The sequence below is a fragment of the Stegastes partitus genome, unplaced genomic scaffold (assembly GCF_000690725.1).
Source record: "Stegastes partitus isolate 25-593 unplaced genomic scaffold, Stegastes_partitus-1.0.2 Scaffold169, whole genome shotgun sequence".
Lineage (NCBI taxonomy): Eukaryota > Metazoa > Chordata > Actinopteri > Pomacentridae > Stegastes > Stegastes partitus.
The window spans coordinates 50,149-65,149 of record NW_007577900.1 but is presented as its reverse complement, the minus strand read 5'-3'; the positions used below and the strand labels follow the sequence as shown (position 1 = coordinate 65,149).

Sequence of the window (15,001 nt, the reverse complement as noted above, 5' to 3'; positions counted from 1 at the left end):
ATGAATTTGGGACCAAACAGAGGCCTCAGTAAAACTTTGCACTGTTTGTAAATCTCCTAAAAGCTGTTCCCTGATGGAAAATGTGAATATACAAACAATTATAACATTAGGTTTAAATTAATTTCAGGATTTTGTCTTGCTGTACTTACTTGAATTTAAATGCTTAAAGTGAATTAATATACCCCGCTTTATATCAATTCCTAACTTGAGTCCTCTTACAAAAGCAAAACTTGTGTGTTTTGAGGCAAAGACATTCATTTTCCAAAAAATATTTTCCACTGTGGGCTGCAAGGTGGTTAGCACCGTTGACTCGCAGCAAGAAGGTCGCCAGATCGCATCCCGGTGAGGACACACCCGGGATCTTTCTGCGTGGAGTTTGCATGTTCTCCCCGTGCAGCGTGGGTTCTCTCCGGGTTCTCCAGCTTCCTCCCACACAGTCCAAAAAAATATTGAGGTTAATGGTGATTCTAAATTGTCTGTAGGTGTGAATGTGAGTGTGCTTGGTTGTCTGTCTCTAAGTGTAGCCCTGTGATAGACTGGTGACCTGTCCAGGGTGTCCCCTGCCTTCACCCTAAGTCAGCTGGGATAGACTCCAGCCCCCCCATGACCCTCGTGAGGATTAAGCGCTGTATAGATAATGGATGGATGGATGTTATCCACTAGTGGCAAACTTCTGGCAGTGTTAGTGTTTCATAGTTTTTCTGGCAGACAACTGTAATTAACCTTTGGCAAATTTGCAGTAAGGTTATATTTTGATATGCAATTTAGATTTCTAGTGAACTTGCGGTGAACTTTTGGCTAACTTTGTGAAGAACTTACGATAGGTTTGCAGCAAGTTTTCCACAAATTCATTTTTTATGTCGTTTATAACTGTTCTAAAATGAAATTCTTGGTCGGCAGCGGTTTGCACTGTCACCTCACAAATAGAAGGTTGTTGGTTGAAACCTGCTGCTGCTGTTCTCTCTGTGTCTGTGTGAGTTTCCTTCGGGTGCTGTGACTTCATCCCACAGTCCTGTTAATGGTAGGATAACTGGTGATTTTAGATCGGTCATAGATGTAAACGTTGGTCTGTCTCGGTGTCTTGGCCCTGCACTATGAACCGCTGGTGACCCCGTCTCTCAGGGTAGCATTAAAGTGGAATAATGGATGAAGCTTTCCATAAAGTAATCTAACAGTCCACTTAACCGCAAATCTAATTTGCACATGAGAATATGACCTCGCTGCAAACTTGTGGCAACATTGCTAAAAGGTTCACCACAGCTATTCGCCACAAACGTACAATTTTTGTAAGGGGGATTTTTATTTTATTAAATAAGTTTATGTAAAAAATAAGAAAAAAGTATCCAGCCCACAGGCATCTATATTATATCATGAACAGTTTAGCAGCTCTGTATTTAGAAGAAAAAAAAATCATATTTGTGTGGACCTTCCTGAAAATGTCAAGAAGGATTACTTTATTGCTTTCAAACAGATTTGCACTTCATGGAAAATTCTGAAATAAAGGGCACAAGCACTGATAATCTCAACCCCAACCATGAAGCTGAATTCCACAAATACCAAACTATTATCAGCCCCCCGGTCATGTGGCCCACTTTACGCACCGGCACATGACTTTTTTTTTTTTTTTTTTCTGCCTCACCGATCATCAGGCGCCTCGAGGGGGCAATCCACCGAACAGAAGAGCCACTTACTGCCAACACTTATCCAGGAGCAGCTCTTACAGGCCGCTCCTCCGCCGCTTCACGGCCCAATCTGGCTTCAGATCAGCGCGAACTCCGTTCATGCTGCGGTCACATGACGCACAGGCTGCAGCGCGGAAGGAAGGAAGCGAGTAGAAACAGCAACACTGCGATCAAAAAAAAGAAAAAACCTCCACAAACTGCTGGAAGAAAACTGAAAGAAGCTGAAGATTTGGGCAGAGGAGACACTTGGACCGAGATGCTGGGATCATCCGGCGCAGAAAACTGAGTGAGCTGCTGTGACATGAACTTTAAAGTGTGTGTTTGTTTGGTGCATTAGTGATCAGTGAGCATGGAGGAAGTTTGGTAATAGGAAATAAGTTGGCTTTGGGTAAAACATGGAGTGGAATCAGTTTAGATGATCAAACTATTTAGTTGCTGTTGGTATTAACAGAACTAGATTCTGGCATTCAGAAATATAAATGAACCCATTTAACATCTGTTTAAATCATTTCTGACTGAATGTTTGCAGATCCTGCAAATATCAGATGAGCAGCTCTGGGACAATTACAGAGTAGTAACATATTGAGATAAGACAAAACTAGTGGGAAGTTCTTGTGTCAGATATGTCCAGAAACATCAAGAAGACATAACAAGCGTAGTGCCTAAAAAGTAGACAAGCAATATATACATTACTGGAGAACAACAAACAAACAGAAAACCCAGGTAGGCGAAAGTAGAAGAGTAAAAAATCATGCTGGCAGTTATAATGAGATAGCAACACATGATAAAAGAAATATTGCAACTAAAAAAAATGAGCTGAAAATGAAATATTACACATTAAACTGACGTTAACGTATCGTATGCATTTCTACACGGACAACAGGAAGTGCTGATGCATTGTGAAGTAATACTTTGCTGCAATCGCTTTACATTCGTCTGAAATGTAACACATCACTGTTCCTAAATCTCATTACAGCTCCTCATTACTTCCACTTTTATGTTGAGGCAGTCCAGCCTGCTGCCAGAGGCACCATGCAATGTATTGTAGGTGCTGAACGAAAAGATATATGTCATCTGAACAAAAACAACATGGAGTCCACAGATTGATGCTCCCAAGAACAGTTATTGAAGTAGCATCTGTTTTTCCAGTTGACTCCACTAGATCACTGCGTCAGTCTAACCCCTGTCAGACTTTATTATGATCCAAAGTCTTTTATTCAGAAGAATGTGAAATACACAGTATCTGTTGCATTTAGGTGCAACTGCAAATCAACCGGTGCGAATAGGAGAACAGTGGAGTACATCTGCTTTGGCTGAAGTTGTCCTGGAATCACTCACAGTTGGCATTTTTGCCTTTTTTTTCCAATCTCTGATCCTACTGCAGGCTTTCATTGATAAAATACCAGGGGCTGACTATTTTGGGTCAAGAGGCAGTGGAGCATGGGAAAAGGTTTCCCTTTCGCTCTTAGTTTCTCTGCAGGCTAATATAATGATAACAAGGCCTGTGTGAAAGTAATGCACCCGTGATTCAGAGGCAGAGAGCTCATGGCTGTGAAATATGCTGAGATTCAGATTAAAGTTCAGGCCTTTGCCGCCTGCATAGTGAATAGTAATTTTAAGATTATCCATGGTTTATTTCAGATCAGTTTTTAAAATGTGTAATTAGTGATGATTGATGTCGTGAATGTATTTTTTTTTCACAGTTTCAGCTTTAAATCCTTATTTCATGACCTCCTGAGTGGAGTGAAATTAACTGACAGTTTCATTCACACACAGAAATGAAGTGAGGTTTCACATCAATAATTCTATATATTATTTTAGGTATCTCAAACTTGTAATGCAAATGCTGGAATAATAGTAATAAGTAAAATAATTTGTGGAATTTTCTAAATAGTGGCTTGTTTTTAAGGCTGCAACTACTGGTTATTTTCACTGTTGATTAATCTATCAGTTATTTTCTTGGTTATTGGATAAGTTGTTTTGTATTTAAAATGTCAGAAATGAATGAGAAATGTCAGTCAGTGTTTCCCAAAACCCGAGATGATGTATTAAATGTTCTTGTCTCGTCCTCAAACCAAAGATGTTCGGTTTGCTGTCATAGAGGAGTGAAGAAATCAGAAAATTATCATGTTTATGACATTGGAATCAAAAAATGTTTACTTTTTTTCTCTTAAAAAATATCCAATTATTCAGTTATCAAAATTAATTTTATAGCTGACAGCCAGTTCTGTTTCATTGTGTTGTGCCAGCCAGACCTCTCTGCGGTACAAAATTCCTCCCCAAACTCTGATGTACGTCTTTCACCTCACTACTTTTCCCGTTTTTCTTTACAGCCTAATGCATGTGAGGTCATCTGAATAAATAGAGCACCGCAGTACGGCAGGACAGGAACGCATCTGTGGTCCAGATGAAGTGCTTGCTGATAGCCAGCGAGAGCGCCGAGGTGCTCTTCCACTGGACCGACCTCGAATTTCAACAGAACATCCAGGAGCAGTATGGAGCGTCGCAGGAGGAGGGCCAGGGGGTGAGGAGGATCTAAATCCTGTGCAGCAGATATGCAGTTGTTGCCTTTTAAATTGCTTCCTGTAGCTGCAAAAATAACTCAGATTTTAACTTCTTTCCTTTTTTTCATTTTAATACTCAGCTTCCGGCCTTTGAGGACATGATCAGCACTCAGTTTGCTCCCATCATTATCTCCTCCAGCACCTTGGTGGATCGGCAGGGCGACAGCTACACCTCCTTCACCACAGAGAGCAACCACGTCTACGTCCTGCACCAGGTGGCACCTGCCTTTCAAAATAAAAGCTGTCTTTACCCCTGCACAAGTCTCTAGATCAGCCATCTTCCAAATATATTTTATGACACATATTTCTTACAAAATAAAAAGGCTGTGATGCGTATCTCTTCTCATGTTGTCTCAAAATATTGGAATTTACTTGAGCTTCGGTAATAACACAGTGACCTAAATGCAGTCAGTGAAGCACCATGTTTGTCATGTGAGTCTATTTATTGAATCAAACCACGGTTGGTCATCCTGCAGCACATGATACAGTTGATAAATTTCAGATCCACTCAACATTCTCTTAGGTCTTTCTTGTGCACAAATCTATTTCTTAGAGAACACAAAGAGCAGGATGGAGTTTGAGACACTTCATTTTCAATGTGTTCTCTATTTTATGTGTGTGCTTGAGGCAAGTTTATTGGGTTATTTTGTCTCCTCAGTTCGACGAGTGCCTCTACATTGCTGTGAATGGAGACGGTGAGGAGAAGGAGGACGATCTGAGGAGGAAGATCTACGTGATGAAGAAGATGATTGAGGTCCTGTTTGGCATGGTCACCCTCAGTGGGGCCCTCCTTAAAAGAGAGTAAGACATTTTTTTGTGTGTTGATACAGGAAATTGTTAATACAGCATCTGGTTGATGTATATGATTTGTTTGTCACCAGACTGCGGCCTCAGGACACGGAGCAACGGGCCAGACTGTGGAAGCATCTCCAGAGCCTGCTGGAGACCTACAGCCACCTGCGAGAGAATGACCAGAGCTTCTTAGTGGAGGTGCGACACTTTGGAATGTTATACAGCAGACTTTAATAACAAAAAGACCTCTTTTTGTTGTTATTTTTAGTAGTTTATTATCAGTTTTGCTATATAGTCTTCATCTTTTTTCATTCACCAGCTTCATTGTTGATATATGGGGGTCAAAAAATGACTTTACAGTGTCGTGAAGATTGTTTTTTTCAGAGTGGAGCTAATATATTTGTCCCCACAGGGGTCTTGCGTGCAATAAACCGCAGACCTTATTGAGCTGCCAGCGGTATTATAATGCACAAAATCTCATGTCAATGTTTATTACAGTTTTCATTATTTGTTAGCAGAGCCCGGACCTACTGTGGTGCATTTTTGGTGCATGATATAAAAATTTTAAACAGCAGATGGCAGAAATGGCACAATACCAAATATCTTCTCACAGTTAGACGGATGTTGTTTTGGCAGCTCTCTGGTTATGTGTTTGTTTAATTGTTAAGATTTTTTTTTTTTCTGGGTTGTTTAAAGTCTATTTAGAAAACTTCTCTGTAACTAGATGAATTTATCTTGCATTCCTCTTTATGGAATTAGTTCGAATTCCTGTGTCCAGTCATAGCATTTTTCAGGCTTGATAGATGATTCACGCCATGCCTGATGTCTTTCAGTTCCAGTGTAATGTTCATGCTTGTTTGAGTTTCTTTCTTTCCTCTTCTGTGCTTTAAAATGGGGAAAATCAAATGCAAAACACCTTTTTTATTACATTTTTGCTGACTACGCTATACATGTATAATCTCACCTAATCAGCAGATATTTGTTTAAAAGAAAACATCCCCATCACCAGGCTCACATTTCATCTCCTCCCTCTCTCAGGCAGTGGAGAGGCTGATCCACCCCACACTGTGCGAGCAGTGCATCGAGTTCCTGGAGCGCCGTTTGGTTCAGCAGCTCAACAGCAGCGTAGAGAGAGCAGGAGAGGAGGTGCTGCATGCCTTCATCTTGGTTCACACCAAACTGCTCGCTTTCTACTCCAGGTAGTACAGATGATTCCATGAACACATCAGATTTTTTTTTTTGCTTTGACATGCTCTCATTTCTAACTCTGAAATCTATAAAGAGGCTGTATTTGCCATCTCTTCACCTCTGCGCTCATTCCAGCCGCAATGCGAGTACACTCACCACCTCAGACCTCCTGGCTCTCATCATCATGGCGCAGAATATGTATCCTAGCAACGTAGACCTGGATGACCCGAGCCCCGAGGTACAAAGCGCTGACAGCCGATCAAAAGGCACCACCACAAAATTCTGGTCATCTTGTTTCTGAACTTGTCGTGTGTTTGTTTGTGAAGGATGTCGAGAGTACGTCTGGTTCTGGTCCTGAAAGTTTTTACACCCCGGAGCCCTCACCGACAGACAGAGACTCAAGCGATTCAGGTGTCGAGTAGAATCTGTGTAGTCAAATTTAATTCTATGTGTATATGTAATTATTTCTAAGAATAGCGTATGAATATATCTACACATATCAATTCATGGCTCCACCAAGCCCCTACTTATATGCACACATACGCACTCACAAAAACGAGTCTGGATGATAGACTGTAAATAAAAGATGGACTCTGGTTCTAAAAGGGGTGAAGCCAATGCAAATGTGACTTAAACCTGCATTCTTTCTAACAGCCAGCAGGGGGCGACGTCTCCAGTTGCTACAAGATGTCAGTTCGTACAGAAGTCATAAGAAAATTAACCTGCTTCTCACTTGAGTTTTTACATCAGTAAGCGTTGTCCTAATGAAGTTTGATCTCAATCAGTAGTTTCCAGTGTTTGTCAATACAGCATGGTTTTCTTTTTGTAAAATTATGGTTTAATTTAAAGTAAGATAGACAATAAAGATGTGTTCTAGGGTCTGGGTTTATACAACAGTGTTAATAAGGAAGTTTATCAGTGGAAGAGCAGGCAGCACTTCTGCAAGCTCTTCTCCTGTATGAAGTCCTGTATCTGTGACCAGATAGAAGTCATACAAAAAATGCATTGAAAGACAATCCACATACACACAGTATGTTATTCATAATTACAGTGTATTGTATGTTTGTTTTTATGAAATATATTTCTGTGTGTTTGTGTGTCACCAGAAAAGCCGGTGAGAGGAAGTACTCCTGTGTTTGAGTTTGTGGATCCAGACGTCCAGGTAAGAATTTTCTTTATATTTAAAATAAACTGACTGTCCAATCACCTTTGACACACATGGACAAACGAATGATTTCTCCAGATGGCCGAGGACAGCTTGCAAACTCTGGAAGTTAGTCCGCCTGACCCTTCAGCCCCTCGCAGAGTCTTCTTAGAGGTCTCCCTCAAAGATGGGCTCTATCCCATGATGCCTCACTCCATGTACTGTCTCCCATTGTGGCCTGGCATCTCACTAGTGCTGCTAACGAAGGTTCGTGGACGCCAACACAGCAATGTATGTAGTCCTCATACATGTATATACAGCTTCTTCCTTAAAGACCTCTTTCAGTCTTGACATGTTGTGGTTTTGTGGCCAGCAGGGGGCATATTTGTGACACATTTGTATGGAGTTATGTATCTGAACACATCTTTGCTCCCTTGCAGGACCAGTTAAACGGTATATTTGTCTCTGTTAGATTTCCACCAGTGCAGTGGCCATGTCAGTGTACAAGTTTTTGGAGGCCTTTGCAAAGCTGGAGAAGCGTTTAAATGAAGGACAAGGTTCTGCTGCTGCCAGAGGCCAGCTCACTATACATGACGTCCGCGGCAAACTGGATAGATTCATTAAGGCCTTGGGGCAGAGTGAGATACAGGTATGTGCTTTAAACCAACTCTGTTGCTTTATTATTATGTTCAACAGTTGTCTTCTTTTAAATAAAGCGTTTGCAGCTCACCAATACATTCCTATCTTTGTTTAAGTGATTTTTTTGTTGTTGCAAAGTACAACAATTAAGAATAGTATTTTTTTCTATCAGCTTTCTTTATGTTCTACTTTGTTGTCGCAGGAATTTTGATGACTATGAACCTATGCTAAATTTGAAAGATTTGTTTTGTTACCACAGCCTCAACTTGAAAATATCCTTTAGTGTTATAGAAATAAGTCAATCAACCATCTTGGATGTGCGCAAATAAAATCAACATTTACTTCTTCCAGTCTGCACATCTACAACAAGTCTGGACAGATTTCAAGAACCAAGCCTTTACCAAATCAGGATCTGGGTTCACCAGAGAGTAAGTCTTCTACAGCCCTCTGCTGGCCAAGTGGCAACACAGCAAAGCTTTTGGATGGTCCTTTGAATGATGACATCAATCACACCTATCTGTTCTTTGTTCCAGTCTTATCCCATGGTGTAAGAAAATGAAAACCCAGTTGTGTGGCGTATACAGACAGTGTTTTCTTACTGACTCTGGATCGAGCGACAGCCCTCGACGGCTCTCGCCCGCCCTACAGGAACGAGCCCAGACCATGGTGCAGTATGTATCAGTCAGCTGAGCATCTCTTTGCATCAAATAAATAGATAAATCAGTTTATAGTACACGTATCAAGACACTGACTCCACCACAGCATCCTTTATTGTTCATGTCTTTAACGTCTTTCTCTCCCTGTCTTTGTCTTTCTCTTCTCTTCTGTTTTTGCCACATTTTTTGCATCTCCCAGAGACAAACTGTTGGACTGGAAGGACTTTCTTTTAGTGAAAAGCAAGAGGAATATCACCATGGTGTCATATCCTATCAGCAAAATAATCTCGGGGTGTCATGTTGTGTCTGATCTCTGAGCTAACCTAATTTGTATTCATCTGCAAGCGCATGCAGGGTTTAGGGGTTTAACACGTATATACTTTTTTGCAGCATAACACACAGTTATCCTGAGTGTATTGTTCTTGACCAAGTGAATCTCACTTACCTGGAGGATTTCCCAGGCCTCGTCCACTTCATCTGTGTGGACCGATCCACCGGCCAAATGATTGCACCGTCGCTCAGCATCACAGAGCGCACCACATCTGAGCTGGGCAAGGGACCCGTGGCTCAGTACATCAAAAGCAAGGTCAAACCAACTAGGTCTTATTTTGGTCTGTTGCTGCTTTCAGTGCAAAAATCAGTAACGGTGGTGAATTGTTAGACAGAAATTTAAATTAAAGTAATATTTAATACTGATGTGATGACTTAGGTTGCACTATCTTTTAAAAATATTTTAATTTCTCCCTTTTTCTCTTAAAGAATTGTTTGGCATTTTAGCAAATACACTTTATTTTCCTTTTTTTAATGTATGTCTGTATATATGAATATGTAGTCTGAGTCAGCAGCTGGTTAGTTAGCTCAGTATAAACACTGAAAACTATTCCGAGACAACCTGAAAAGACTTCAGGAAGGTAGTGCTCGAGGCTAAGGCATGTTTCTGCACATAGCAGTGTTGTTTTTAACCCTGGTTTTTGTGCAAATAATGCTATGATGCTTAGTGGTTTTAGTTACATCTTCACAGCCAGATTAGCTGCTTCCCCTTTTCGCAGTCTTCGTGCTAAGATGGGCAAATTGTTTCTATATAATATCTGTCGTGATAACAGAGTGACTCAGCATATTTTGCAATGTTTTATTTTTAGTTTTTTTCTACATTTTCTTAAATGAATGTGTCTAATTCACTCTGAAGGTATGGGCCATGGTCAACACAACACGGCGCTACCTTCAGAAGGGCTACTCCACCGTCACTCTGCGTGATGGAGATTTCTACTTCTGCTACTTCCTGTGGTTTGAAAATGAAACAGTAAGTCATGTTTTAGTATTCATTTATAAAAAATAACAAAAAATGACCACCCTGAAAGGTTTAAAAAAAAGCATTGTATAATGTGATTTTTAATCAACCAGGGCTACAAGTTGGAGGCAGGAGACATACCCGTCCTACCTGATGACTCGGCCCCCATTGGGATGCTTGCCTGGGACTACTACAAGTAAACGACCCAGCATTAGTCAAAATGGATATAATTCATTCAAAATGTACATCTCCTTAATAAACATAGGGATGTGTGTTGCAGGAAGCTGCTTCGGTACTACAGTAAGAATCACCAGGGCGAGGCGGTGAAGTGCTACGAGCTGCTGACCATTCACCTGGGGGTCATCCCCACCGACATCATCCTCCAGCACTGCAGACAGTTGGCCACCAAACTGTGGGAGCCTTCACGCAACCCGCTGCTGTAGACACACTCAGAGTCAGAGTAGCCAGGTTTGTTGTACTGCCAAGAACTAAAAAAAATCCCACATTATCTCACTTTGATGACAGATATACAGTGTTCTGTGCCTTATGTCTCCAGATTTCTTTATTGTGGATGGATGGATGGATGTATGATCTATCTTATGACAAAGTGTCCTAGAATTATTTATTGTAAGCACTTATATTTGTGATTAGCAACTTCAAATGTCATTGTGTGCTTATTATGTGTCTTTTATGAAGTATTTTGACAATATCACTCCTTGATTTTTGTATATTCTTAAATATTCATTATGTCCTTTTTTCTATTTATTAGTAATGCTGTATATGTTTATAGTTAAACTGTGTATGTTTTGTAACTTTTTAAAATTTTGTAGCTGGTTAGGTTTTAGAAAGCAGCTACTCTTCATTTCCGTCTGTACTGCTGCCAGTGCCAGATGTTGTATCAATGAAAGATACAGTAGTATTTTTTTTAGTTTCTCTTAATGTAGATTATTTTTTGAAAAACAATCAGTAGTCTCACATTCACTTGTTTATTGAGTTTTGTAAACAGAATTGACTGTTTGAACCATTAAACATTGCATTCATATTTGTAATTACATAATTATTACACCTATACGTTTACTACACTTGTAACAGCTGGTGATTTAATCCTCTGAATCCCCAAAAACTTTCAGCAGGTTTTCACCAAAATTACATCATTTGCCATAGCCAGAAACTTTAAAAATACAAAGAATCATCACATTTTCAAAAATCGGATGGAACTGTAACACATCAAATGTGCAGTGCGGTTCCATCTGTAAATTTCACCTAATGTAAGCTTAAAATCGAGGTATTTCATCAAAATCAAAAACTCCATTTCACATGTCAATTTTTTTAAAATTTCAAAGATAAATTATTTCCATGAATTTTGATAGAAGTTTCTGTTAAAATCTAAAACTTCTGACATGAGATTTGCCACTGAATTGTAGGCTTACAGAGACCAGAGAGGCCACAATATTGGAAACAAATTAAAAATGTAAGTTGAATAATATACTATGGAGGGCTTTTTAAAAATAAGGATTAATAAGTTAGTTGAATTGGAATGAGAAATAGTTAAGTTAGTCTCTCCAATCATTATAGTATTTAGATTTTTATGTGTTCACTGAGCATTTTAAAGATCAGGATTCTTCAAGCAGGTCACTTTATGGAGGACGCCACACAGGAAGAAAGGGGAGTGCATGTAGAGCTCAGTGTATTATCCGTCTTGGACTCACAGAGCTCCTGTGAGGTCAGTCACAGCTCCTGCAGACACCAGGTCCCTCAAGAACAGTTTTTCAGCACTGACATCGTGCACCACCTGGATAATGATAACACAATAAATAAATCAGCCGTCAAAACTAGGTCAGCCTCCTTACCCTGTCAATCTAAACTTACTTGAGCTTTCATGGCGTCCATGCGTATGGCCTCGTAGTAGTGAAGTCTGGCCTCTGGGTGCTGCATGTCGTAGCCGAACCCTGCCAGGCTGACCTGGTCACACAGCTGCAAAGCCATCACCACTGCACTGGCACCTAGCGTTGGCACCATCTTGTTGAGGAGAGAAAATGACTTTTGATCTGTTTCTTTATGAGCACCAACTCTTCTGCAATACTTTCTTCATTCAGCATTATCCCACATAATGGCATGGATGGTGGGTGATAAAATAAGCCTGTTTGCTCGTCTTTCACTAACTAGGGTTATAGCTCAGTCAATACATGTGTCAGGCAGGCATATCCATAGATTATTCAGGAAAGGTTAGGCTCCCCATTGTTGATTCCTTTTTTTTCTATTTATATGCAGCATTGTACGAAAGCATACAACTAAACATAAGCAGAATATGAGAGTGAGTCATGGTTTGTCATGAGGGAGTTACAGAATTTGCATGCTCCAACTCACATTTCCCTGTTTCATAGTATATTTCTGTAAAACTTGTCCCATCTTGTGAATAATCTCAGGATTAAGGATCTTGAAGCTCTCTGGTGTCAGAGGAATATCATCCACCACCTCTCTCCAGAACCACATTTTGGACCAGAAGCTCTGTTAAAAAAAAAAAAAAAATTACACAACACAAGGGGATGTAGAGCATGGGAGGCAGTGAGTGTGATGATGTGGGAGCAGTATTACTACATGAGTTGCTGTGACACTCGTGGCTTATGTAATGCATCATTTCTGTGTGCAATAGTCCTTGTGATAGAGGCTCACCAGAGGCTGCTTGGTGATGACAGAAGTGAGCCAGTCCAGGTCCAGGCTCTTAAAGACCACCAGAGCAACCATGGCGGTTTTTTTGTACTCATTTGCAGAATGAGGAGCTCCCTCTGGGTACATCAGGCGGATGGTGGTGCGTGAACCAGCATCTCGCTCAAAGCCGGCCACTGGAGCATTATTCAGCCTGGTGAAAGAGATGCAGTGTGTTTTCTTCGTGCCTTTTGCCTTAACATCATTCCAATTTTGGCTGCTGTCCATCAGCGCAGGTTAAAAATAGCCACCACAGTCTATCTAAAATATCCTTCCACACGCGTCTGACTCTGGGACACATACCTGATAATGATGTCATATTGATCTATATGGGCTCCAAGGTAGCTCCCGTGAAGAATCCCTCCACTGCCCACGACCACGCATCGCCTGCAGCTGCCTTCTCTCTTCAGAGTTGGAGGCAGGCCAGGCTGAGGCAGAGAGGCAAGAGCCAGTGCCAGATGCTCTTCACTGCCCTGAAGACCCAGCGGAGGAGACAGATTCCACGATGCAGGCCTGTCCTGCTGCACAAACACGGGGATGTCCAGGAGGCCTTCAGAACAGGACAGGGGCTTGAGGTGGTCCAGACACCAGCGAGGCTGACAAGGATCTGACAGCAGGGAGGCTGACCGATTTAGTAGGAGCTGAACAGAGGATCACACGTTCAAGTTAGGTTTGATAGGAGTGTAGAAAGGTCCAAAATGCTTGATAAGATATATCTGTACCAGATCTTTGGGATAAAGGTAGTCATCATTGAGGGTTGCCACGTTGTCAAAGGGGAAATAGGCAGGAATCAGAATAGCCGAGTAGCATCCGATCAGCAGCAGTGCACTGATGGAAAGGTTCTGCCTCCTGAACAGCAGTCCAAAAGACAAGAAAAAAAGCATTAATACCTGTTTGCAATAATAACAAGCCTTCAAGATAACCACAGTACTTCAAGAGAGTACCTGCTAAGGAAAAACTCCTTAGAGTGAGTCTTTGTGACCACTCGCGGCCTGTGAAAGACAGGTGTTGGTGTTGGAGATTCTGCAGCCTCAGGGAGCAGTGGAGAGCCATCATCTGGGTCCTCCACACTCAAGCGATTCAGTGTCACCATGGCGCTTGTACTTCCACCTGAGACATATACGCTTGGCTGAATTAATGGTACTAAGTAGGATGAATCATTTCATGACAACAATGTCACGAGCTAAGCTTTCTTTAGTCGAAACACTCTCTTAATAGCAACATGAACGTATTTAAAGGGCTTAGTTAGAGTAGCATATCACATATTTCACTACCAAATGTCAACAAGCCCTCTCTTTTGAAATAGTTTCTACGCAGAAAAGCATCCAGAGGAACATCCCTTTGAGTAGAACAAACAACATTACTCACAGCCAGTCTGGTAGAGTCATAAGCCGGTAGTCAACAGTCTCTTTGCCTGTGCTTCATTGTTGAAAGCAGCAAGATACATGAGCTGTGCAGCTAAAATGGCTGCTGCTGCTTCCTACCCAGCTGAACTCTGTCACTTCCTGCATTGAAACTGGTTAACCATTAACATGTCGCTTCGTGACACTCTGGCAGCAGCGCTTGTAAACACACTGGATGTGCGTGTGTTTGTGTGCAACTGTCCATCTGATAACAATTATCCCTGAAAATATCACAAACAACGGCAACGTGTGCAGAAAACATGTTCAACATAAGAGACACATTATAAGGAAAGACATTGGATGATACTCACTTAGTGTTTTTTTTTCTGTGAAAACCCTTTTTCCCTGTAAAAAAAAAAAAAAGGCTTAGATGTGACTTTGCATCTAAGAATGTGTAGATATATGAAATCCCTGCCTCTGTCACGTCTTCGCTGCAGCTGGAGCACACCAGCTCACCTACAACTCCACTCCACCAGTGTAAACCCCAACCCAAAGGCAAGTCGTAACACTGGTGCCAAACATGTTTGAACCGATTCTGAAGAAGAATTATGATACACAAGGCCCTATTCTGCAAGTTGACAAGATTGTCGCTTTAGGTTTGTGACTTATGAAACCGCAAAAAACAACAAGATGAAAAAGAAAGAAAAAAAAACCCAAAAACTTGATTTTCACTGAAGGCTTCTCAAACATATTTGTACATCTCCTGCACATGTGTGGTATAGTTTGATTTACCTCTTCAGTGGTTTACTTTAATGGAAAAATTAAAGTGATTGATTGTTGCTGTGCTATAAAACCGATACTTACAAGGTATCACTTGACAGTAATGGAACTTTTATAAATAGCATAATCCCCCAAAACAGTGTGTTTATGAGGGCTGTATTGCTGTAAAAGAGAAGTACAAGCTGTTGCAACTACAGGAGTGAGTAAAACCAGGAGCTT

General features: G+C 41.0%; 2 protein-coding genes across 3 annotated transcripts; one reads left to right on the top strand and one right to left on the bottom strand.

Moving 5' to 3' along the window:
- Nucleotides 1–1,853: 1,853 nt before the first annotated feature.
- hps1 (HPS1 biogenesis of lysosomal organelles complex 3 subunit 1) lies at nt 1,854–10,995 on the top strand. Of its 2 annotated transcripts, none has more exons than XM_008279743.1 (18): nt 1,854–1,968; nt 4,016–4,206; nt 4,327–4,461; nt 4,905–5,047; nt 5,128–5,236; nt 6,077–6,237; nt 6,362–6,464; nt 6,553–6,637; nt 7,333–7,388; nt 7,470–7,637; nt 7,843–8,019; nt 8,361–8,437; nt 8,543–8,680; nt 8,865–8,930; nt 9,107–9,251; nt 9,852–9,965; nt 10,067–10,149; nt 10,234–10,995. In XM_008279743.1, the coding sequence occupies exons 2-18, from the start codon at nt 4,090–4,092 to the stop codon at nt 10,394–10,396; spliced, it is 2,040 nt and encodes a 679-aa protein (XP_008277965.1). In that variant the 5' UTR covers nt 1,854–1,968; nt 4,016–4,089; the 3' UTR covers nt 10,397–10,995. The 2 variants fall into 2 exon arrangements, with proteins under 2 accessions (XP_008277965.1, XP_008277964.1); XM_008279742.1 differs by having other exon boundaries at nt 7,470–7,661.
- st3gal7 (ST3 beta-galactoside alpha-2,3-sialyltransferase 7) lies at nt 10,926–14,115 on the bottom strand. The gene is made up of 8 exons (XM_008279744.1): nt 14,028–14,115; nt 13,604–13,769; nt 13,382–13,508; nt 12,963–13,300; nt 12,627–12,813; nt 12,321–12,461; nt 11,823–11,972; nt 10,926–11,745 (listed from the first exon to the last, which is right to left on the bottom strand). The coding sequence occupies exons 2-8, from the start codon at nt 13,750–13,752 to the stop codon at nt 11,659–11,661; spliced, it is 1,179 nt and encodes a 392-aa protein (XP_008277966.1). The 5' UTR covers nt 13,753–13,769; nt 14,028–14,115; the 3' UTR covers nt 10,926–11,658.
- Between the last annotated feature and the right edge of the window lie 886 nt (nt 14,116–15,001).

Excerpts from the sequence above, each read along its gene's own strand:
- st3gal7 (XM_008279744.1), bottom strand. The coding sequence starts at position 13,752 with ATGGTGACACTGAATCGCTTGAGTGTGGAGGACCCAGATGATGGCTCT. Across the intron at positions 13,509-13,603 it reads AAGGAGTTTTTCCTTAGCAG|GAGGCAGAACCTTTCCATCA; the intron begins GTACTCTCTTGA and ends ACTGCTGTTCAG. Across the intron at positions 11,746-11,822 it reads TGGACGCCATGAAAGCTCAA|GTGGTGCACGATGTCAGTGC; the intron begins GTAAGTTTAGAT and ends ATCATTATCCAG.
- hps1 (XM_008279742.1), top strand. The coding sequence starts at position 4,090 with ATGAAGTGCTTGCTGATAGCCAGCGAGAGCGCCGAGGTGCTCTTCCAC. Across the intron at positions 5,048-5,127 it reads GGGGCCCTCCTTAAAAGAGA|ACTGCGGCCTCAGGACACGG; the intron begins GTAAGACATTTT and ends GTTTGTCACCAG. Across the intron at positions 7,389-7,469 it reads TTGTGGATCCAGACGTCCAG|ATGGCCGAGGACAGCTTGCA; the intron begins GTAAGAATTTTC and ends TGATTTCTCCAG.